This window comes from Setaria italica, chromosome VIII (assembly GCF_000263155.2).
Source record: "Setaria italica strain Yugu1 chromosome VIII, Setaria_italica_v2.0, whole genome shotgun sequence".
Lineage (NCBI taxonomy): Eukaryota > Viridiplantae > Streptophyta > Magnoliopsida > Poales > Poaceae > Setaria > Setaria italica.
In genome coordinates this window covers 13572585-13594735 of record NC_028457.1, presented here as the reverse complement: position 1 = coordinate 13594735, position 22151 = coordinate 13572585, and the positions used below count along the sequence as shown (strand labels likewise).

Below are 22151 nucleotides of genomic sequence, written 5' to 3'. Positions count from 1 at the left end.
GGCATTGAAAGCAAGGTTTTAAATACTATAGTCCGCTATAGCTATTCGAAGGCAAGGCACAGCCTGCTATAGCCTGCGTAATCTCATTTAGCTCACTATTAGCTGTATTAGAAACCAATCGTTTAACCCTCTTAGCCCGCTATTTAGAACTACAATGTAAATTAGTATTATTTCTACCATGATTAGATTTGGGACCCGTCGGCGCCTTAACAGACTCTGCCTTGTCAAAACTAACTGGGAATACATACAATTCGTTTTCTCATTATCTGTTGAGATTCTTCCATGAGTGTTTCAGCATCATGTCTCCTAAGCATCCATTACCTTCCCGTGCCATTAGACAACTTACCATATTTTCTTATTGTAAAATGAAAGAAGCAGTACGATCTGGAATTTGCATTCTGATGTAGCACCAAATATTTTTCTCAAATGAGGAATAATGCATGCATCCTGAGTTAGTAGAGGAAGATTAAAAGTAGGAACAAGTCGTTGGCTTCAGCGACAGTATTAGCAACGGTAGACAAATGAGCCACCTGTTTCTCCCAAGCAAGCCCGGAGAAGTCTCTACTTTGCAATATCTTTTTATTAGAAACTAAGTCTTGTGAGCTCTGAGAGGCCCAGCTGGATGAAGTGAACAATTTTTGCTTTGCACCTCACCGGACAGCAACGATAATGGAGTAAAGCAAGATGCGCCGTGCCCGTCTCCAGAAGAGGCTGGGACCCCAGCGGCCAGAGTGTCTAGCGGCCAACATCACCCTACGACCGAGCCATCTCCTCTCCATGGATTCCGTAAGATTTGTTTATCCGCTGCTACTCTGTTTCTGCACCCTTCCAGGTTTTCAAAAGAACATGTAAATGTCATGAAATTTCAGGAAAGAGGAAGGAATGCAAGTCAAGTCAAGTGTTTAGGTCCTTTTCATCCTGCTTCGCTGCATAGGTCCTTTTCATCCTCCAGGGGGTGTCAAACATGCCGACTGATCAGATTCTTGGTCATCACAAGATTTGGGCAAGGGACTTGAAGGAGCTAGTCTATGATATTGAAAACAGTGTCGATGCTTTCATGGTGCGTGTCGATGCTTCTGTGCGCGCCAAGCCACATAGCTTCAGAAGGTTTTTTTGACAAGACCATCAGCCTGTTGACAAAGGTCAAAAATCGCCATCGTATCGCGGATGACATTCAAGACATCAAGAGCCGCATTAAAGAGGTTACTAGTAGGCGAGAAAGATTTAAGTTTGAAGATGCTGCAGTGCAAACTGAGAATACAGCAATGGACCTTCGGTTGCCAGCTCTCTATGAAGATGTAAAGAATCTCGTTGGCGTCGATGGCCCTGCAGAGAAGCTCGCTGCTTTGTTAATCTTGGAAGGATGTGGAAAAACAACAGCTAATGGTTGTCTCTATTGTTGGCATCGGAGGACTCGGAAAAACAACTCTTGCCAACTCAGTGTACCAGAGACTCAAAGGAGGATTTCAGTGTCATGCTTTCGTTTCGGTCTCGCTTAAGCCAGACATAAAGAAGATATTTAGTAGCATTCTACGGCAGGTTAGCAACAAGGAGTACCAAAATGCCGAGGCATGGAATCATACTGAACTTATAGATGAAATCAGAAGTATCCTGGAAAGAAAGAGGTACGTACTGTACATATACATGGTAATTTTGTACAATCAAAACAGAGTAGTTTTTCCAAAAACTATGTAGTGGTTCTTCTAAAAAGTTTTTCTAAAAAAAATATCAACCCATAGCATATCACTAATAACTAACCCCAATATTTTAAAACAGGCCACATCCTCATAATTGAGCCCAGCCCAGCCTAGTGCCTTCTGCTCTCTCTCCCCGTCTCATTCTTTCTTCTTCTTCCCCGTCTCATTGTCTCTTTCTTCGAACCCCGAGCCAAGCTCGAGCACGTTATTGGGCCACATCACCTGTTTTTTCCCACCACCGGGCGAGTCAAAGATGGCCCCGCGTGCTACCGGCCATGGCCGCACCGCCGCCCCTCTGGCTGGCCGCTTGCCGTGTGGAGCCTTCGCGCTGCCCTGGCCACCTACGCCTTGCCCCGACCACCGCCAGGCTCGTCCGCTTGCGCCGCCCGGTCAGTCGCCTGCGCGCGCCACCCAGCCGCTGCCCACATGTCGGCCACCCGCTTGTCCCAGACATGCCACCTCCTCACCGACGAGCCCCGCCCTGGCCGCCGCCGCGCGTCGCATGCTTCCCCTCCCTAGCCTGTGCCGCTTCTAAACGTGCACACGTCCAGGCCTACGGTCGAGCCTCCACCGTGTCGCTCTCCCGCCTCCACTCACTACACCGCACGTGGGAACGGATAGCACATGGGAAGGAGTTCGGGACGATTGGGGAAGGACCGGTCTCCCGCATATATGCAGGGCGACGGAGGTATTTTTAGCATCCGCACATTTTACGCGAAGCATGGGGAGCTGTTGAAGGTAAGGTTTTTTTCCCTAAATAAGATTTTGGGACAATTTTAAAGGAGCTTTTGGAGTTGCTCTAATGAAAACTATCCCTAAAAATTGGTAATGAAACATAGTTAATTAACTAAGCACGGATCTGCTCTTCTTCGAAATGGAAAAAGGGAAAACAGAGGTAGGACAAAGCAGAAATTACAAGGTTCAACTCCAGGACTAGTTTACCTCCCGGATTTCACATCAGTGACAGCGATGCTAATTTGTATGTCGTACTCTTTTAGTGTTACGAGGATGTTATCATTCGTAGTAACATTTGTATTGTAGCTCTGTTGTAATTGTAAGCTTTTTTACCTTTTACTAAACAGGCCTCTGATGCTCTTTCAAAAACACAGGTACTTCATTGTAATTGATGATTTATGGGAAGAAAATGCATGGAAAAACATCAAATGTGCTCTGGTTGACAATAATTTTGGTAGTAGAATTATTGTGACAACACGTAATATTAATGTGGCTAATTTCACTTCTAAGGATGAAGTGTATGAACTAGATACTCTCTCTGAAGAGGACTCCGGAAGACTACTATGTAAAAGGGTGTTTAACGAAGAAGATGGAATTTATTCTGAACTAGAAGAGGTAACAAAGAAAATTTTGAAGAAGTGTGGTGGAATACCATTAGCTATCATTACTATAGCCAGCATGTTGGCTAGTATACCTAACACAACAAAGTATGAATGGTATCGTGTGTGCAATTCTATGGGTTCAGGATTTGAAAAATACAAGACTTTGGATAACATGAGAAATATATTGCATCTAAGTTATAGTGATCTGCCTTCATATCTAAAGCCATGTTTATTGTATGTAAGCATGTTTCCAGAGGATTATGAGATTCCAAGAAGGCACCTGGTACGGCTTTGGGTAGCAGAGGGTTTTGTTGCTGAAAATCAGGGGAGCAATTCCTATGATATTGGAGAGAGCTATTTTAATGAGCTTGTCAACAGAAGCATGATTATGCCGGTAGACATGGATGAATATGGTGTTGCAAGAGCTTGTCGAGTACACGATATGATACTTGATCTTATCATTTCCCTTTTAGCACAAGAAAATTTTTGCAACATACTCGACGGTCTTCACCTCAAATCTACATTGTGCAAGATTCGACGAATATCTCTGCAAAGTGAACAAATGATACTGCCAAAAAAGATAATATGTCTCGTGTCAGTCACTGATAGTCTCTTTTTATTTCTTTTCATGATCATGTTGTTATTATTCATTTATGATGTCACTTGATTGTAGCACTTGATTTTGTTTTTAAAATCGAGTGTGACAAGCAGGCTAGGACAGCTGGAGTGGGGAGCTGCACCTTTGTGGGGAGCACATGTGGCGAGCCGCACCTTTGTACCTCACGGACCCGGCCTTGCTAGGTTAACAGCACGGCCTCTTCTCCAAATTAAAGGTTGCTAGTTGCACTTGTTGAATCCGCGGTTTCTGATCAAAGGAGGTGGACACTTTATCATACTTAACCTTGGGCCTTGTTTACTTCCCAAGTTGGGAGTTGCAAAATTGGCATTTTGCCATAAATGCGACACTGTAAGGTTTCGTTTGTATTTGTGAATTATTGTCCAAATATTGACTAATTAGGCTCAAAAGATTCGTCTCGCAAAGTACAACAAAACTGTGCAATTAGTTTTTGATTTCGTCTACATTTAGTACTCCATGCATGTACCGCAAGTTTGATGTGATGGAGAATCTTCTTTTTGCATAGTGTCAAAGTTGGAAGTTTGGAGGGAAGTAAACAAGGGCTTGGTAGGTGTTTAGTTGGTACTAACCTTAAGATAGATTTTTTTTTTTGAAATCCACGTATCATAAAGTCAAAAAGTAAAGGGGGCGCTTATCCCAACAGCCAGGCCGGCAGCTCCATGAACTTGGACGTTTGGTCGTCTTGATGCATTTGAGCATCTACACAAAGCAGCAACGGTAAACACTGCCCTAACTCTGACGGGTCGACGCAGGGACATTATTTCCACTACAATAGCTCTGTCCTAGTCACTGCAGTAGCTCTCACTAGTGCTTGAACAAGGTAACGTGTTCTTCCAAAGCAAGGATTGTTCAAAGCACAGTATAATTAATCCAAAGACGACTATGGGAATAAAGGTACAGTATTTAGGAGCTCTTTTACGGTGTATTATACTACTACTTAGTGATATATAGTATAAAGAGATATAACCGTTCATTATTATGTGTAATTTAGTAATTACTACACTGTAAAAAGTGAGATTCCATATATTGTAGACTTTACGCTAGTGTAAAAAAACTATGCATTTATGTTCTTTTACCATGGTACCTTTACACTACCGATACTACTCATATATACTACCTATACCACATGTGAAGTGTTCAGTAATATACAATTAATCTTGACTATCGGATCTTTTTATACCAGTCCTTCTCGAACACTAAATTTCTTTCCCATGATGTTGAAATGGGAAAATTAACTTCATTCAAAAATCAAGGAAGTGTTAGATTTGCTTCAATCACTGCTGGGGAATCGACATTTAATACCGGTCAGTAATCCCCCTTTAGGAGCGGGCTCCAGACCGACAGCTTTGCACCCAAAAAATAAAGAAAAAAATTGACGAGGAAGGCCCCTACACACGCGCACAGTATACAATTAATCTTGACTATCGGATCTTTTTATATTAGTCCTTTTCGAACACTAGATTTCTGTCCCATGATGTTGAAATGTGAAAATTAACTTCATTAAGTAATCAAGAAAGTGTTAGATTTGCTTCAATTACTACTGGAGAATCGACCATTAGTACCGGTCAATAACCCCCTTTAGTAGAAGGCTCCAGACCGACGGTTTTGCACCCAAAAACAAAGAAAAAAAATTGATAAGGGAGGTCCCTGCACACGTGCATAGTCACAAATCACGCGAATTTCACACGAAATATGCGCGTGTGCGGTACGTGGGATTCAAAACCACGACCTCCAGCCTCGCGCGAACCTTTCTTACCATCTCACCTACCCAACAGATTTGATAAAGTTAGATATGCTTTTCCTTTGGAAGTAACCTGTGGAGAGGTTAATATCAGCCAATAACACCGCTCGGTACTAAATGTTGGGTAGGTACTGGTGTTGTTGCCTACTAAATGGTCCAGGCCTCCGAGGATCAAAAATTTCTACTCGGTACTGTACAAGGACGAATGCTTATATTAAACATTAGGTGCTGCTGGCTTATTACAACGGAATACCAACATGCCAAGCAATCACCATTCTTTTTTTAGTAAATCAATCACCTTTCTGGGGTCCACGAAATTAACTGCTGGCATGAATGGTGGGGCACACGCGCATGCCGGACATAAGCTTTAGGGGTCTCCAACTCTCCATGGGCAACAGCACCAGCTTCCACTCCATGCACCAGATCCATTCTTGTCTCCGTTAGGTTACCAAGGAGAGCAAAGCATCCGTGGAGCTCGTAACGGCGGCTCTGGGCAGCCTTCTCCCCAAGCCGGGCACCCTCCACGCTGTTGGCCTGCTGATGGGTTGAAATTGACTCATTCACCCACCCATAAAACCTATTTCAACCCGCCTTATAAAAGTCATTTCAAACCGTCCCATTAGCAGGCCTACCTCGCTGACGAGTACAAGCTGCAGAAGGGGTTGAGGGGGGAAGATCAGGTTCCGGCAAGCAGAGATGGAGAGCATGCAGGCTGCCCTCAACAAGGTGTCAAATCTCCCAGCTGATCGGATAGATGGTGTTCACAAGATCTGGGCGAGGGACTTGAAGGAGCTTGTCTATGATATTCAGGACAGCATCGATGTTTTCATGGTGCGTGTCGATTCTCCTGTTCACACCAAGCCGCATAGCTTCAGAAGATTTTTTGACAGGACCATCGGCTTCTTGACAAAAGCCAAGAATCGGCATCATATCGCCGATGACATTCAAGACATCAAGAGACGCATCCATGAGGTTTCTAATAGGCGAGAAAGGTTCAAGTTTGAAGCCACAGCAGCGGTCTGATAGGAACCAAATCGACCCTCGCGTGCTTGCTTGCTTTGAAGATGCAGCGAATCTTGTTGGGACTGATGGCCCTGCAGCGAAGATCTGCAACTGCAACTTGCTGATTAAAGGCAAGGGTGGTGCGCCAAACAATAAGCTAATGGTTGCCTCAGTCGTTGGAGTTGGAGGACTGGGCAAAACAACGATTGCTAATTACAATAAGCGCCGCCTAGGGAACTCACCGCGCGCCGCTCTCGGAGCTCCGGCCTCTTTCCACGTCGCTAGAGGACCCTACCCCCGTCGACCTCGGGTCCCGGCCGGCGCTCTAGGGACTTTCGAGGGATCCATAGGGCACGCACCCGAATTTTTTTATCACCATGAAAAGATGAGAGTCTGCAACAAAGTACGGAAAAAAACCGATGGAATTGGTGCCCATTTGAATGAATCGAATATAAATTTTCCTATCCGGAGATGAAGCTTCATGGATAACTGAATGTCTGATAAGATGTTTTTTATACAAGTATAAACGGACCATGAGTCCATGACTGCATGAGCCTTTTTGCTGGGAGATTAGAGGGGATTAAATCACCTTGATTCTAATTACAGGCTCAGCTCAAAGTTCGTAGGAACAACATGATGTGGCCGACCTATTGTAGCTTACTAATGAAATTAAAATGCAAAAATGTCACTACAAAACAGCTACGAAATAGAATATACGAAATTAGTGACAGGCGCACATGGCAGACAACTGGCAACTGTGTGATTAATAAAAGAGCTCTGTATTTTCCCTATTGTTTTTAGAGACCAACGAGACCTTGACCTCTGCGATATGGTTCTAGTCTTCACAACCTTTCAGGGAACTCTTGCTCCCATCTCCTCCCTACAGCTGACAGAACTTCCGCTCCCAATCGCCATATCAAAACTTCAATAGCTAGGTAGCCACCAAAGAGAGCAAGGCATGCATGGAGCTCGCAACGGCAGCTCTGGGCAGCCTTCTCCCCAAGCTTGCCACCCTTCTCAGCGATGAATACAAGTTGCAGAAGAGGGTGAGGGGGGAGATCAGGTTCCTGCAAGCTGAAATGGAGAGCATGCAGGCTGCCCTCAAAAGGGTGTCCAGCCTGCCTGCTCATCAGATCGATGATCTTAACAAGATCTGGGTGAGGGACTTGAAGGAGCTGGTGTATGATATTGAGGACAGTGTCGATGCTTTCAAGGTGAGTGTCGATGGTCCTGTTCCTGTCCACGCGCATAGCTTCAGAAAGTTTTTCGATAGGACCATGGGATTGTTGACAAAGGTCAAAAATCGCCATCATATTGGCAATGACATTCAAGAGATCAAGAGACGCATCAAGGAGGTTACCGATAGGCGAGAAAGGTACAAATTTGAAGCTAATGCAGCGCAACCTGACACGAACCTCATTGACTCTCGCGTCCTGGCAAGCTTTGAGCGTGCAGCGAAGCTAGTTGGCACTGATGGCCCTACAGAGAAGATCTCCAACTTGCTAACACAAGGGAAAGCTCCGCAAAAACAGAAGCTAATGGTTGTCTCAATCGTTGGAGTTGGAGGCCTGGGCAAAACGACAATTGCCAGTATGGTGTACGAAAGGCTTGGGGGCCAATTTGACTGTAAAGCTTTTGTTTCGGTGTCACTCAAGCCGAACGTGAAGCAGATTTTCAGCAGCATACTACGGCAAATTAGTGAAGATAGATGCACCAATATTGGAGAAAAGGATCCTGAAGAACTTATAAGGAGTATCAGGCAATTCCTCATGGACAAGAAGTATGTGCTATATACCTAGTACCCCTTCATTCTGTTCAGTTTCTCTTCTATTTTTTCCATTTAGAATCGTGCTGTCAAACTTTTAAATGTTTTGCTGTTAATACATTTACAACTGGGAAGATTTGGCAGAAAAAAATAGATTACTAGATTTTTCTCCATAAATGTTTTTAAGACAAGCACAATTTTATTAGTATACATGAACATACTGTTGCAAAATGTCAATAAGGACAAAAGAAATAGAACCTAGGGAGTATGACTTAGTTGTGCAGCCTATTATGAAGAACCAAATGCAGTGTTAAATGATAGTGGCTACCTACCATCACCAATCAAATATAGGAACCATTTATTACTGGGCATCTATCAGATGCCCAGCAACCGAATTTTCCTTTGTAACAGTGACCTTGCTATAGTTGTTCCTCTTATTATGACCTCGCTTGTGGACTCCTTGCTGGCATACTCTTTGTGAACAACTTAAGGGTCTTCGCTCGCTCTTGGGCATCTCATGACCCTGCTCGCTCCAAGAGTGCCTTCCCCAAAAACCCATGCCCCCCCCCCCACCCAACACCCCCTTCTGCTCTTAGGGTGCCACAGTCCCTACATGCTTGGGTCCTATATTTTTATAGGGTGGGAGAAATTGTCCGGTTACGAGTCAAAACTCTTACAAATTTCTTGTTAGAATACAACTCTTAACTCGAAATACGCAGGCAAAAACAATCTTGCCAGTTTTGCAACTCAGTCTGACCTGCTTCCTCTAGTTTAGCTCTTTCTAAAGCCTAAACTCCCTCATCAAAACTCAACATTGGACTTTCTATATATTCATTTTGATTGTCGCAACGAGACCTATACAATTGAGAAGTTTAATTTGCATTGTGACAAACTCTCCTAATCCAGTTTTGAAACCCGATCAAGCTAAATTTTCTATTTGTGTCAAATTTTATCGCCAATAATCGATTTCTATTTTGTACTGTAGCTCTATTATAACTATGCACTTGTATTAACTAACTTCTAAAAATCATGCATCTGAACCATTGCAAAACCACAGGTATCTAATTGTAATTGATGATGTATGGGAGGAAGAAGCGTGGAAAAACATCATGTCTGCTCTTATTGACAAGAATCATGGTAGCAGAGTTATTGTGACAACTCGCAATGTTGACGTGGCTAATTTGACTTCTGTTGACGGCGCTCTGTATGAACTAGATCCACTCTCTGATGAGGATTCCAAAAGGCTTCTTTGTACAAGGATCTTTAATGAAGAACAGGTAATTCATTCTGACCTTGAGGAGGTCACAACAAAAATTTTGAGGAAGTGTGGTGGGGTACCATTAGCTATCATCACTGTATCAAGTATGTTGGCTTGTATACAAAATAAAACAAAGTTAGAATGGTATGGTGTGTACAATTCCATGGGTTCAGGACTTGAAAAGGACAAGAGTCTTGAGAACATGCGAAAGATATTATATCTTAGTTACGGTGATCTTCCATCCTATCTGAAGCCTTGTTTATTATATCTAAGCATGTTTCCAGAGGATTCTTTGATTCAAAGAAATGACTTGATACGGCTTTGGGTAGCAGAAGGTTTTGTTGATGAAAAAAAGGGCAGCAACTCATATGATCTAGGAGGAATATATTTCAGTGAGCTTATTAATAGAAGCATGATTATGCCGGTAGGCATGGATGAATTTGGTAGTGTAAGTGGATGTCGAGTGCACGATATGGTACTTGATCTTATCATTTACCTTGCAGCTCAAGAAAATTTTGCTATGCTATCAGAAGGCCCGGACCTCAAAACATCAGCATGTAAGATTCGACGATTATCGCTTCAAGGTAGCGAGTTAGATACTGATAAAGAAGATAGAAAGGAAGGGCAAACAGCAATGCCAACAACGGTGGACATGTCACATGTGAGGTCACTCATTGCACTAGGTGATGCCTTTCAATGGATGCAACCTCTTTCAAGGTTTTCTGTCCTACGTGTTTTGGTTTTGGAACTTTCTCCAAGCAAGAACAATGATCCTAAGGATATTTTCCGTTTGCATCATCTGAGATATCTGGAACTACGAGGGGAGCTTGCAACTGAGCTTCTAGAACATATTGGAAACCTACAGAGTCTACGGACATTGGATTTGTGGGGCACGTCCCTAAAAGAACTGCCACCTAGTATTGTTCAGCTAAAACAGCTTGAACGTCTGATTACTGATGAAGAGGTGAAATTTCCAGATGGGATTGGGAACCTAGTGTCCCTGCAACAGCTGGAAGTGCTCGATGTGAAAAAGTCACCAAACACCCTGGCAGAGCTAGTTAAGCTTACTGAACTACGGGCGCTGACTATAACCGGATTTCATGAAAATGAAGGTCTCATTAAGACATTTCTCCAGACCCTCATTAATCTAAACAATATTGTCACTCTAAGTTTTCTTGGCGGTGGGTCATGTTCCCTAGATTGTATGCCGGAGCGGTGGAGAGGCCCTGCTCACCTACAAAGCTTTAATGGGGGCGACGTAACCTTCTCTGAGTTGCCACGTTGGTTTTCATCCCTCTGTGAGCTCTCCTGCTTGTCCATCAGGGTCCGTGTGCTAAGGCAGGTTGATATCCAACTGCTTGGAGCTTTGCCCACACTACGTTTCCTTAAGCTACAAACTACGTTGCCCACTGAAGAACGGCTGGTCATTGGCAGTGATCAGCCCTTCCGCTCTCTAGCAGAGTTTAGGTTTAAGCACTATTCAAGATGCTGGCTGGTGTTTGGACAAGGAGTGATGCCAAGGCTTCAAAGGCTTAAGTTATACTTTGAAGCACGGAAGAGAGTGGGCGGCGGTTTTGATCTTGGCACGGAGAACCTCACTTCCCTTAAACATGTCACCGTCGAAGTTGACTGTGTTCGTGCCAGGAAGAGGGAGGTGGAGGATGCAGAGACCAAAATCAGGGATGCAGTTGACGGCCACCCGAATCATCCAACTCTTGTGCTGTCAAGAAGTTACGAATCGTATATGAGCGAGGATGAGAACGAAGACGTACGTAAGGGTCCGGAGCAGCAAAGGTACTTTTGCTTGCTTACATATACCCAGCATTGAGTTGCCACATATACTTGATCGTTCCTTTCGTTTGCTGACGTATATCCTCTGTTTCCCTGTTGGTGTTTCGACGATCGGTAATCAGTTCGGACTTGCTCACTGCCAACGATGAAAGGGAAGGTAAGAAATTCGTTTCCCATAAAATTTGCTCACTTGTCTCTTTATTTTTCTGCATATTAACTTACGTATCCTTACTTTTCCTGTGGCAGACTTGCAAAGTTAAGCGTGGTGTCCGATTTGGGACTGGGCAGGCATCCAAATGTGATTCTTAATTAGCCATTTAGCCCTACATAATCTAATCCTATCTTCTGAAACTAAAGCATCAGCTAATCAAAATACTTCTTTGGATGATTTGTCCAGTTCACCACTGCTTCTATTTCTCTTGCTCCTCTGTTTCTATTATTGCTCCTCTGTTTCAACTTGCAGCAGATGCATTACGGTTCATTGCTGGATACCACCAGCTCCATGTCATCGTGGTGGTCCCATTCTGTTGGACCACACACATTTCACTCCTATCTTGTTTTCTACGCACTCTATTTCTCGCTCCCACATACTTCTTCTCAGGATACTTTATTGTGCTTGAAAATTGACCCCACCCCTCCCGACCCCACCCCTCCCACAAGCCTCACGCTGGCTGTCCATAAAAAATAAACAAAAAAATGGCTTTGTCATGCTTGAAATTTCTGTTCATCTTTGCTGTCCTTTAAATCTATAATGAAAAAAAAAACATTTTGTCATCCTGCTCCAGCCAGCTGCGCATTCTGATCCAGGCTTCATGTTGGATGCATTTCACCACTGATTTGACAATTATGGTAAGTTCCTCCCACATTCTATCCCATTTGTTGCTCCACGTCAGCATATCCTTTTTGTGTGTTCCCATCAGTTACTCCAATTCTGTCCGACTTCACACATGTCACTTCTCCTATTTGATTTTCACTGTACTCCTTTTCTAGTTCTTATATAGTTCTTACCTCCCACAAAATTCCTCCTCTATCATGCAAGAAAAATAATTCATCCTTTGTTGTTCTTGTTAATTAATTCCCCTCGTTATCTAAATCAAAAAACAATTCCATCTTTATTATGCTTCAGGACTGAATCTGTCCTTGCTATTCTCCATCCTTAATCAAATAAAAAACCATCCTGACCCCAACCATAAAAATAAACAAAAATAATATTTGTCATGCTGCTCCAACATATTCATCCAATTGTTCATTCTGAACCGCGCTTCCTGTTGGATGCACATTATATTCTACCCAGTGGGCAATTCTTGGTAAGTTCCCCTCACATTCGTCCTATCCCATTTTTTTTGTCAATAACTATTTAATCACTTTTCCTTCGTTATATTATGTGTACAAAACTGAAATGTTTGATAGAGTAGGCATAAATTACTAGTAATATATGGATTTATCGTGCTCAGGTTTCAAGTTCGGTACCTATGACTTTGACTTCTCATTTATGGCAATCAGGTGTTTATTTGTGTTATAAATTACTTTAGGCTTGAGTTGAACAATTATATCACCTGAGTTCAGTACTGTTTAACATTTTTTAGCTCAAGAAAACTGGATTAACCAGCTCCTCGAGAAGTTAAATTGAACAAATTTTTGACAAAATGTGTATCAATACAGTGCCTACCTTGCTTCGGTAAAAAGACTATGTTTAAAGAGCTTAATTTCATAACTATACTCACATTCCCATCTATAAATATATTTATATGCTCTTATTCATGTAGATGTGTTGCGTTGTTAATATGTCTCTTTGTGACAAGAATGAGATATTATTTGAAATTTCAAAGCTCGATTATTTATATTCATTGCATAGAACATGAAAAATTTATAACTGCTGGGTTACTGTAACAAGCCATCACATAGCCATCACATGCATATTTTGTTGTTGTAACTCAGTGGTTTTACTTCCATGTTTTATCGTTTTACATGACTACAGATGCATTTGTTTTGAAGCTTATTCTCATAACTTTTTTATTTTGCAGGAATGAAAACAACCATCCTGCAGAATTTGCAACATTTGTAGCAGCTTTCATGAATTTGTTCCTTTGTTTGAATCATGGAGTGCTCATTATGCTGTGACTTTGTCGCTTAAATAAATATCGACATGAACTTGTTTGACTCTTGGATTGCTCATTATGGATTTCTGTAATGAAACATATGTTGTTGATCAACTTTTCTCAACTTTGAATTATTTATGTGCATGAGAAGACATTTAGCATAATTTAAATATGGTTTTTCTGTTGTTGACAAAACATATTGTTGTTTAATTTTTGGCTAGCGAATTGTTGTGGCCATGCAATCAGTTCATGATCTACCTCTTTGAAGTCGAATATTTGCTGATATGAATTTCTTCAATTTGTTATTCAAATACCACAGTTGTGCATAACACCCCATGATCTGCATCTCATCACTAGGCATTTTCAGAATCATTCGAGTCACACATCAATGTTTTTTTCTTTCTATAAGCATTTTATTTTCTTCTCGTCATATTGCTCTTGTTATTGTGTTTATATTTTATTATACAAACAATAATATGTTAAAATCAAGTAAACAATCCATATTGACCAACATAAGTGCATATGCTTGGGTTGACTTGCAGTTTTAGAGGGAAAGAAATGCCATATGGATTGCCATTTAAACAGCTTAAGTGCGCTCGCAACACTTTGATTTGCTCGGACAGTCTGAAATCACCCGATTAAAAAACCAAAGCTAACCCCGTCAGTTCATCATTAAGACATCCTTTCTTTCCAACTTTATACCGTGACAAATTGTGGCCTTGCACTTAGTAAGATCCTTATCACTGGCTAAGGTGGCTCGAACCATGGCCTTCTTCCTCTCCTAGCTGCATCCACAATTCCCCGTCCATCTGCAATTGGCATTTGGCAAGCAGGACTTCTCTTTGCAAAAAGATTGGGAGTTCCCCTCTTGCAGTCTTCTTGCAATTTCCTGTAGCAATTCTTCCTCATTTTCCTTTGCATCTTTGGCCGCAGATATTGGTTTGCGTTGTTTGAAGCACTTCTAGGTGCCCTTCAGAGTTTTGAGGGGTTCAGGAATAGTCTATATTCAAGTTCAGAACAGCTGCAATAAGTTCAGCAACGTTTGGCTACTGAATTTGCTATTTTGAATTTTTGATGATGGAAGGCTAAAACTTGTTGCAGCTTCGATGATTTCTTGTTATAATTTCAGGCTAAATACGTAGTAATGCCAATTTATTTTGCGTCTATCCAATCTATTTAGGAAAATTGAGGTACACCAGTTGCCAGGACTAAACTTGCCGTGTCTATTTTGAAGAGCCTTTTTCCTTGATCCATATGAAATTGCAAACTCTCACAATGTCATGTCTAATACGTGTACATATATTTGGTAGCTACAAAACATCTTGCCACAGTTTGCGCAGCTTCATACAGCAATGTCCATGTGGCACTCGAGAAACACGAGAATATTGGCTAATCAAGTGACCACTTCGATCGGTACAAAATAAGGATGATCTATAAACAACACATAGGATTCAAAATGGACAAATAAAGTCACTTTACATCATCAAATACAGGTTGCACTGGTTAAAGTTGCTACCAACAAATGAGTGTTCAACTGCAGCTTCAAAGGCCACTATGCTAATGGGAAACTTCTCAGTACAGAATGGGATCCGGTCACCATGCTATTGTACGAGCTGTCTCCTGTTCATTCTCCATTGATCTGGAAGGCGCAAGGCACTGCTTAGAGCATCTCCAACAGATTAAGAAAGGGGATTGAGAAAACAACATTGCAACTTAAAGGGGATTGTCTGCTCTAGCAGATTGAGAAAAGATACATCCCCTACACTGAGAAACACACATCTAGCTACAACCACAAAAAATCCATCCCTTGCCACACCGGATCCAACCAATAGCAGACCACCACATGACCTCGGAGCTGGTCACACCCATCGCAGCCTATTCTTCAAATGAGCAGCAAGCGTGGAATCGCCGTCGTCATCGCCGGGGCAGGAACGACACGTCAACACCGGCAGTGACTTGCCCCAGCGGCGATCAACCCGCTTCCCCAGCCAATTGGCGTAGACGCTGCCCCAACGACCTTCGTTTTTGAGCCTGGCTTCTTCCTCGACGGATTGGACAGCCTGGATGGGCGTCAGGGAGGCACCATTCGGGGACACGCTGGCCCCAGCCACAAAGACAGGTCGCCGGGCTGATTCCGGCCGTCAAGCGCCCACCCGCTAGTTCCCGTCGAGGGCCTTGGCGATGGATGTGCTCGGCGGCGGTGGCCTGGAGCGAGAGAAAGAACGGAGCACCTCGCGACGTATAGCACGGGAGGGAAGAAAGAGAGAAGGGAGAGGACGTGCCAGGTCAGCAAACAGTCGCGCGCAGGGCGCCGGGCCGATTCCAGCCGGCAGCTGTCCTCCTGCTAGTTCCCGGTGAGGGGCCCTGGCGACGGATGTCCTCAACGGCGGCGACGCGGAGCAAACAGTCGAGGGAAAGAAAAGAACGGTTGGGAGGAACGGGGAGAAAGGGGAGAGGCTGTTGAGTCCCCTTTCTGAAGGGGATTGGGAGATAGTTTTCCTCAATTGAGAAAAATTATAGGGAAAGGGGATTGTTTTCTCAATCTGTTGGAGAGGGTTTTTTGACCTCAATCCCCTTTATGGCTGTTTATAGGGAAAGGGGATTCATTTTCTCAATCTATTGGAGTTACTCTTAGAAGCTAGAAACAAGTTCATAATTTCAAACATAATAATTTATTGCCACAAAAACAAAAAAAAAATAGTAGCTTAAAATGTGGAATGGAAGCATAAAATTATCAGCGGATAAATATGATAAATTATTCCGTATTCAAATAAAATGCTAGTATGGACTGTGGAGAGCAGGCTCTAAGGCTCAGTATATGATCTCCAGTGGCAAACTACAAATGGTTGCTCAATTGTGTTAAGATCTACATCAATTCCTCTTGGAAATGGATTTAAAAATGTTTCATCGCACAGGCAAAAGACATCATCATGCAGTAGCTGTACCAAAGACCAGGCTGTCATGCTAGTATTCACACAATACCAAAAATCCAGAAAATTGTATGAAGATAGCTGAAAAAATGACAATACCTGACACCGAAAACACATAGAAACAACAATCATCTTCTCCTTGCAGCAGCAGCGGATGCTCGTTGTGCTCCAGGTTGGCCCTGGCCTGCAGCTTGCTCCTCTGGTATGTTTGCTGCTGCCGTAACAGCATTCATGACAATGAGACCAAGAGGAATAATGTACATCCACTGCAAAACAAGTCAGATTCAAGGGGGGAACACGTTAGAAACATAAGTATGCATACATAGAAGGAAAAGTTGAACGCAGTGACAACATATTTAAAGCAGTAACTCACATATTTAGCCCAGAATGATTTCTCAGGTGGTTTCATCACTTCACCAAGTCCATTGTCAGCTTCTAACATCTGGTCCACAAATGATGGGGTTCTGCAAGCACAAATTTTATAAAAGAATTTGAAACCAGCTGCCATTTAAGCTATAAATGCTTTGATATTGTTCCAGTAGGAACAGATCTCTTAGGTCATGTACAACACAGGGACGTGGCAGACACGTCTCCTTTTTGCCACTGTGGAAGTCAGTGCAAGGGTTGGAAGTTATTGCAACCATGATTAGCAGTAGCTATGGGCACTAAAACAGTAATATTAAACTAACGAAGCATCCATAAGATAGTTTTCCCATTGGATGTCAAGATTCTTGTAACATGCCCTCGAAGAGATTCCCGCAGTTGCTTATCGCAATTATATTTGAACATAATGCAAACTGCCAACTTTGTGACTCTCTTTATTTAGTATCATCATAATCTAAATAAAGTAGTAATTTACCTTGGTGCCTGTTCAGCAGTCTTCAAAATAGTATAAGAGCTGAATGTCCATTTTGATGGCTGAAACAAAATTAAAGCATCCCAATAAGTCACACAAACATTAAAACTGTTACTCACCAATGAAACGGCATACAAGATGAGAAAAGGTGCTTGAGGGGACCCCACTCACATGTTGTTTGTAATTTAGTATAATTTAGTGAAAGTTTGAGCAACACATCTCTCAACAGTTCAATTTGAGAATTTTGTAAACTTTCTAATACAGTTAAACATCGAGCAAGTATTTTTAATGCGCTTCAGTAAAAACTAACTGATTTTAATTAAATGTCAACTTGTATTTAACCAATTATGTTAACAAGCCATTTCAGAGCCAAACCAAATCTTAGTTGACATTCATTCGGAATTGACTTATTGAAGTCTTATCAAAGCAATTCTGAAACAATCTTTTTTACTAGCGCTACTCATTAACAAAGCGGATGCCTCTATTTAAAATATGTGATTGGTGCAGATAACAAGTATAAAAAAATAAAAAATACACAACATAACTTGTTTGCTTGCGATGAGGAAACAAGAATTAGATTGTAAGGCCAGTCTATAATGTGAACTTACGTAACCACTTTTTTTATGGAATTTTTTGCATATCAGAAAGTTACAAGTTATCAGACTCCTACTATCTATCATTAATTATAATGAATGCTTATAAATATAAGTACTTAAAGGTAACTTACAAATTTCATTTGTCGTGGGTATTGGCATCCACCAACAGAACCATAATTAACTGCCAAAATATTTACACCATCCTGCAAATAAGGCAACATAGTAGTATAATGTGAGTCACAAAACCAAGGGAACTTCTACCAGTAATTAATTTCTACAAAGTTAGTGGATGGCCATCTAAGAAATGGCTGCATTACGAAAAAATAAAAATTCTTTCTGTACCAACTTGCAGATGATACGATACCATTACATAGCAGTTTTTTTTACAAAGATTAAAAAAAAGTTTAGAAACTTCAAATAACAAACATGCTATATAATAACGACATGTACAGGTTTTACGGAAAAATGAGAGTGGACAGTGCATCTTTTGTTCTCTACTATCAATATCAGATATTTGGATGAAGAATTCAGAATTCACATGACGAATATAAGTAAATATAAAAAATTAGTTCAATGCATCAATTTATGTTATTCGACAAATATATATAGTTTTGGGGCTGTTCCAAATCTTCCCGTCATAAATAATTTTACTCCATATGTATGAATATAAAAAGAAATGAAGTGAGAAATTACCATGTGGATAACAACGTGTTCATCCAAACTGTCACGTGGAATGCATCTCTAAGAAACATAAGAGAAAGGCAAGACAGTTACGGAACTGAAACAAAATTCTAGAATCACAAAATAACTCGCTGGATTTTGCTTATAGTAATTTTAATATTTTTAATTTATTGACTCTGTTCTGAAAAAATGTGCATGCTATCTAGGCTAGTTGGGTGCCTTTTAGAATAGATCATATTTACAGGCTTTAGTTGGTAAGCAGTGATTTGAATAACTCAAAATTGGATTTATCATCATCATATGAAGGAGAAACACTCTGAGGAGCTATTTAGTCAACTTACAGCTTTGATTGAGGAAACAACATTGTCTTTTCTTGTAGGGTCCAACACATTAGATGGCAGCCTGATTGTATAAAAGCCATCTTCCTGAAGCAATTTCTTCATTGACAAACAAATGCAGAAGCACCAAATTAGTAGACAAAATCATAAGTTAAGTAAAACAAGGGAAAAAGAATGGTGGACAAGAAGTTACTTTGAATGCATCTTTATCATCCTCAGTTAACTCATTCCTCATGAAGCGAAGCTTTGTGAGAGTCTGATCCATATGAAAAGTCAAGTTAGGAAAATAGCTTTCCTCACCCACATTCAGCATTAATAGTTGAAGAGAGACACTAGAAATCTAACAGATTATAATTATAAAACTAAGTCAATTAAGATATTTTAGCTCTACACACTTATATTTACAATAGAAAGTTACACTGACATTGTCGATTCGTCATCAACAAAATTAATCAAATTAGAATACAAGCGTAACCAAAAGTAACTACAAATCAAATGTTCCTTTATTTCAATTGAAGATCAAAGATGGATTATGTTTGTATCAACCATTACTATGTGAAAGTAATTATTAATCAGAAGCACATAATTCTCAGTAAATAATACCGTGCCTGGTGAATAATTACAATGGTTGTAAAGGCGTTAAGGCAACGCGTGGCGACCCCCCCCCCCCCCCCCCGGGTATCGCGTAGGCCCATAACTACGACATTCAGTGTGAGCCCACCAGCCTTCCTAGGCCCAATTAAGCCAACAGCCCATAAAAAATCTTGTAAAATGATGTACTCCAAAAACAATCAACAGTAAAATGATGTACAGAATATAGCATCACCAGCCCTGATAAATGTCTTTCGCAAAAGTGAGGTAAGAAATAACCTCCAACACCAATCATCATCCAGAGCTAGCTCAAAATTTGCACCAAATCACACAAGCAGACATAGGTGACATCATATTTGGCTAGAAAACCAACTACTTCAGCTTGGTCTCTGATCATTGTCGCATCATATTGTAAACTCCCACTTAGGGAACATATCAGGAGCCATTCTGTTTTACCTTTTGACTTTTGCACAATACAGTTCAATTGAATAAACTATAGCTCAAAAGATTGTAGATAAGCTTCTACAGTCCAGGCCATTTGGAAATTGGTGTATAGACACGACACTCCAATGTAATGAAACATGAAGTTATAATATTAAGCCCTGTACATAGATGAGCTAAAAAGAGGTGGAACTATTCACTGAAGATTTTAGAGAAATCAGATTCAGATTGCAATCACATGAACTATCCCACTCTAAAGTACCTACTACAAACGCACAAAAGAATGCATTGTTGCAATGTAATGACTAATGACAATAAAATAAAAGATAATAACATTAGATATCAATGCTTCGTAGGAACAGACATGGAGAGCTAATGCATAGCATATAAGATATTTTCATAAATGCAAAATGTTGTGATGTGCTAGTAACATGGTGAATACAAGCAAGGTATCATCAAGCTAATTCTCTTCTTCTGAAATAATTTCTGACATACAAAACTAATTATCTACATAGCATGAGCTTCTGTTGTATTTAATAATTGTTGCTACCTGTAAGTAAGGAACCATAGGTCAAGTTGGCATTCATCTGCTATTGATATCTGTTCTTCTGAAATCATTCATGACATATAAAACTAATTATCTATGTAGCATGAGCTTTTGTTGTATTTAATAATTGTTGCTACCTGTATGTAAGGAACCATAGGTCAAGTTGGCATTGATGTGCCATTGATATCAGGATTGGGGAAAGATCCAGTCGTGCCATGATGAGTTACAGGATAAAATGCAGACTTCATTTCTTTCTCAATTTTAGCACCCAAAAAATCAGTAAGGTAAACAAGGATATTGAAAAGAATCGCACTCTGCATCATCATTTGTCAAAGGTAACATTGAAAACCAAGTCAGATGATAGCTTTTCATGCCATTTATCCTTTATTTACAGGTTCATTTACTGTCTTTAATGTGAAATACTTCCTAACATTAAGATATTCTCCTTACAACTACCAATTATATTATCCCATCTTCTCAGATAATGTAGTTTCCCAGCGGTAAGGAAATGTCATTTGTCTAAATGAGACAATAGTCAGTAACTTCCAAGCTAACAACCTCAGCCCCAGGCCAAAGCAGATTTTTTGCATGTCATGCTTGAGACTGAACTTAACAGACTCCAATTGTGATTTCTCAATTCGAAGATAGAAGGAATATGATGTTAGTGCTGTTTAATTTTCATCTTCTTCCCATCATCTAATTTAGACTAATATAAACTGATCTTGGTTGTTTTTTAACAATAATTGATCCATTGTTTGATCTGCAGACAATGGGTATGTTTGATATTTGTAAATATTAGACCAAGCAGCCTGAATGGCCACATTAGCATCATGCTACCATTCAAATACATAACAATAGGAGAATACTCACTGCTTGCAGAACCAAATTCATAATTTGAGCCCATGACCATGAGTAAACAAAGAAGTATGAAACAAATAGCACACTAGCACGTTAGCGCTAAATAACTGATCTTATGGTACCCATACGGGATAGGTCTAACTAAACCAAGACTAGTGCTAGGACGTAACGTCCAGTCATAATTTAGTAGGAAACATCCACTATCATCAGATCCAATCCCCAAATCACACCTCCCATACAAATTCGAAGGATACGATTCGCCATCTCTCCTGAATAAACAACTACAAAGCTAACTGGAGTACGACATCTACAGATTCAATGCTGACCGCCCAAATCACGATCCATAACAAGATAAGAACTAGTCATCCACTGATTACAGATCAGAGAGTAGGCAGGCCATGCAGATCAGCGAAACAAACAAAGCAAAGCCAAGCCTTACCTGCGTGCCATGGGCGGAGGTCTTGAGCCGAGCGGAGAAGGTTCCGGCGGGGGTGAACCCCTTGCCAACGCCGAGGTCGTGCTCAAGCGTGAACTGCAGGGCGTTGGACTCGCCGACCGCTGCCGACGCCGCGTCCGCGGATCGGCGGCGGGAGGAGGGGACCGCCGGGGCCGCCGGCTGGGAGGGGGAGGACGGGCGGGCGCCGACGCCCTCGAACTCCTCGTCGTCGTTGAGGACGAGCTCGTCGGACTGGAAGGCGGCGGCTGTGAGGTAGAGGGAGAAGAGGAGGAGGGCCGCGAGGGCGAGGAGAGCGCGGCGCGGCGGCGCCATGGCGAGGAGAGGGAGAGGGCGGCGGAGGACGGCGAGGCTTGGAGTGGACTTGCGAGAGATCAGACAGATCGGTGAGATTTTCATGGACGCATGGGCATCGGTGGTATAGGGCCGGGAAGGGCTAGCTGGCGGCTGGATACTGGGTTGGGCTGAACGGGCTAATTCGCTGGGCCTTGTTCCAATGGCCCGATCAAATGTTTGACAATTTTATCAAAAT

At 41.6% G+C, this 22151-nt stretch overlaps 3 protein-coding genes across 5 annotated transcripts; 2 read left to right on the top strand and 1 right to left on the bottom strand.

Annotated features, from left to right (window-relative positions):
- The first annotated feature begins 605 nt into the window (after positions 1-605).
- On the top strand, positions 606-3953 carry LOC111258197 (disease resistance protein RPM1-like). Its single transcript, XM_022829078.1, has 3 exons — positions 606-786; positions 870-1625; positions 2807-3953. Exons 2-3 carry the CDS (start codon positions 1384-1386, stop codon positions 3699-3701), a joined length of 1137 nt encoding a protein of 378 aa, XP_022684813.1. The 5' UTR covers positions 606-786; positions 870-1383; the 3' UTR covers positions 3702-3953.
- A 3274-nt stretch (positions 3954-7227) lies between these two features.
- LOC101773873 (putative disease resistance RPP13-like protein 3) lies at positions 7228-13491 on the top strand. The gene is made up of 5 exons (XM_004979077.2): positions 7228-8194; positions 9237-11231; positions 11351-11385; positions 11475-12535; positions 13253-13491. Exons 1-4 carry the CDS (start codon positions 7377-7379, stop codon positions 11486-11488), a joined length of 2862 nt encoding a protein of 953 aa, XP_004979134.1. The 5' UTR covers positions 7228-7376; the 3' UTR covers positions 11489-12535; positions 13253-13491.
- A 1062-nt stretch (positions 13492-14553) lies between these two features.
- LOC101773456 (ER membrane protein complex subunit 10) lies at positions 14554-22016 on the bottom strand. Of its 3 annotated transcripts, none has more exons than XM_022829288.1 (9): positions 21605-22016; positions 18922-18984; positions 18732-18827; positions 18403-18450; positions 17841-17912; positions 17117-17175; positions 16631-16721; positions 16357-16523; positions 14554-14983 (listed from the first exon to the last, which is right to left on the bottom strand). In XM_022829288.1, exons 1-8 carry the CDS (start codon positions 21932-21934, stop codon positions 16386-16388), a joined length of 897 nt encoding a protein of 298 aa, XP_022685023.1. In that variant the 5' UTR covers positions 21935-22016; the 3' UTR covers positions 14554-14983; positions 16357-16385. The 3 variants fall into 3 exon arrangements, with proteins under 3 accessions (XP_022685023.1, XP_004979133.1, XP_012703421.1); XM_004979076.3 differs by having other exon boundaries at positions 14554-14966; positions 21605-22015; XM_012847967.2 differs by lacking the exon at positions 14554-14983 and adding an exon at positions 16026-16266.
- Between the last annotated feature and the right edge of the window lie 135 nt (positions 22017-22151).

What these genes read in the sequence shown, in the direction of transcription:
- LOC111258197 (XM_022829078.1), top strand. Translation starts at nt 1,384, where the DNA reads ATGGTTGTCTCTATTGTTGGCATCGGAGGACTCGGAAAAACAACTCTT. An exon ending in AGTATCCTGGAAAGAAAGAG is followed by an intron (nt 1,626 to 2,806) that starts GTACGTACTGTA and finishes TCAAAAACACAG; the next exon opens with GTACTTCATTGTAATTGATG.
- LOC101773873 (XM_004979077.2), top strand. Translation starts at nt 7,377, where the DNA reads ATGGAGCTCGCAACGGCAGCTCTGGGCAGCCTTCTCCCCAAGCTTGCC. An exon ending in CAATTCCTCATGGACAAGAA is followed by an intron (nt 8,195 to 9,236) that starts GTATGTGCTATA and finishes GCAAAACCACAG; the next exon opens with GTATCTAATTGTAATTGATG. An exon ending in AAGGGTCCGGAGCAGCAAAG is followed by an intron (nt 11,232 to 11,350) that starts GTACTTTTGCTT and finishes ATCGGTAATCAG; the next exon opens with TTCGGACTTGCTCACTGCCA.
- LOC101773456 (XM_022829288.1), bottom strand. Translation starts at nt 21,934, where the DNA reads ATGGCGCCGCCGCGCCGCGCTCTCCTCGCCCTCGCGGCCCTCCTCCTC. An exon ending in AACACGTTGTTATCCACATG is followed by an intron (nt 17,913 to 18,402) that starts GTAATTTCTCAC and finishes CCTTATTTGCAG; the next exon opens with GATGGTGTAAATATTTTGGC. An exon ending in ACCCACGACAAATGAAATTT is followed by an intron (nt 17,176 to 17,840) that starts GTAAGTTACCTT and finishes ATTTTGTTTCAG; the next exon opens with CCATCAAAATGGACATTCAG.